Genomic DNA, 436 nt, shown 5'->3' with positions numbered 1-436 from the left:
GAGCCTCAGACACGACCCCCAAGGACGACCGACGAAGCTCCCCGACCTCTGCCGGAGGACGACTTCGCCCCAGCCCTCCGACCTGACCCCGGCCTCGCTCTACTTCGCGAGCTTGAGGGCGAGCTCCGAGCCGCCGCCTCCTCCTCCTTCCAAGCGCCTGCCCCAGCCGCCGCGTGTCGAGGGGGACATCACCAGTTCGAGAGACGGCGTCGAGGAGGAGGTCGAAGGGGAGGAGGGCGACCTAGACGACGAGGAGATGCGCGAGTGTGACCCCGGCGTCGAGGATGAGGTGGAGGACGACGACGAGGAGGACGTGGTCGTCGACGATGGCGGGAGCTCGCACTCGACCGAGGGGGACGTCGGAGTGTCGACCTCCTCGCCCTCGGAGCCGCACCAGAGTGACACTGGTGAGGAGAGCGAAAAGGAAGCATGGCGC

The 436-nt window shown here is 68.3% G+C and overlaps 1 protein-coding gene across 1 annotated transcript in view; it reads left to right on the top strand.

Annotated features, from left to right (window-relative positions):
- The window catches only part of LOC119594655 (homeobox protein SAX-1-like), a gene marked incomplete at its 5' end in the record, with an annotated part of 17,155 nt that continues 16,719 nt past the window's right edge, over positions 1-436 (top strand). The window contains 1 exon segment of the mRNA XM_037943705.1: positions 1-407. Coding sequence (XP_037799633.1) covers positions 257-407 — 151 coding nt within the window.

This window comes from Penaeus monodon, chromosome 34, assembly GCF_015228065.2.
Source record: "Penaeus monodon isolate SGIC_2016 chromosome 34, NSTDA_Pmon_1, whole genome shotgun sequence".
NCBI lineage: Eukaryota > Metazoa > Arthropoda > Malacostraca > Decapoda > Penaeidae > Penaeus > Penaeus monodon.
Note: the sequence above shows the minus strand (reverse complement) of the source record. Positions and strands in the feature narration are given on the sequence as shown.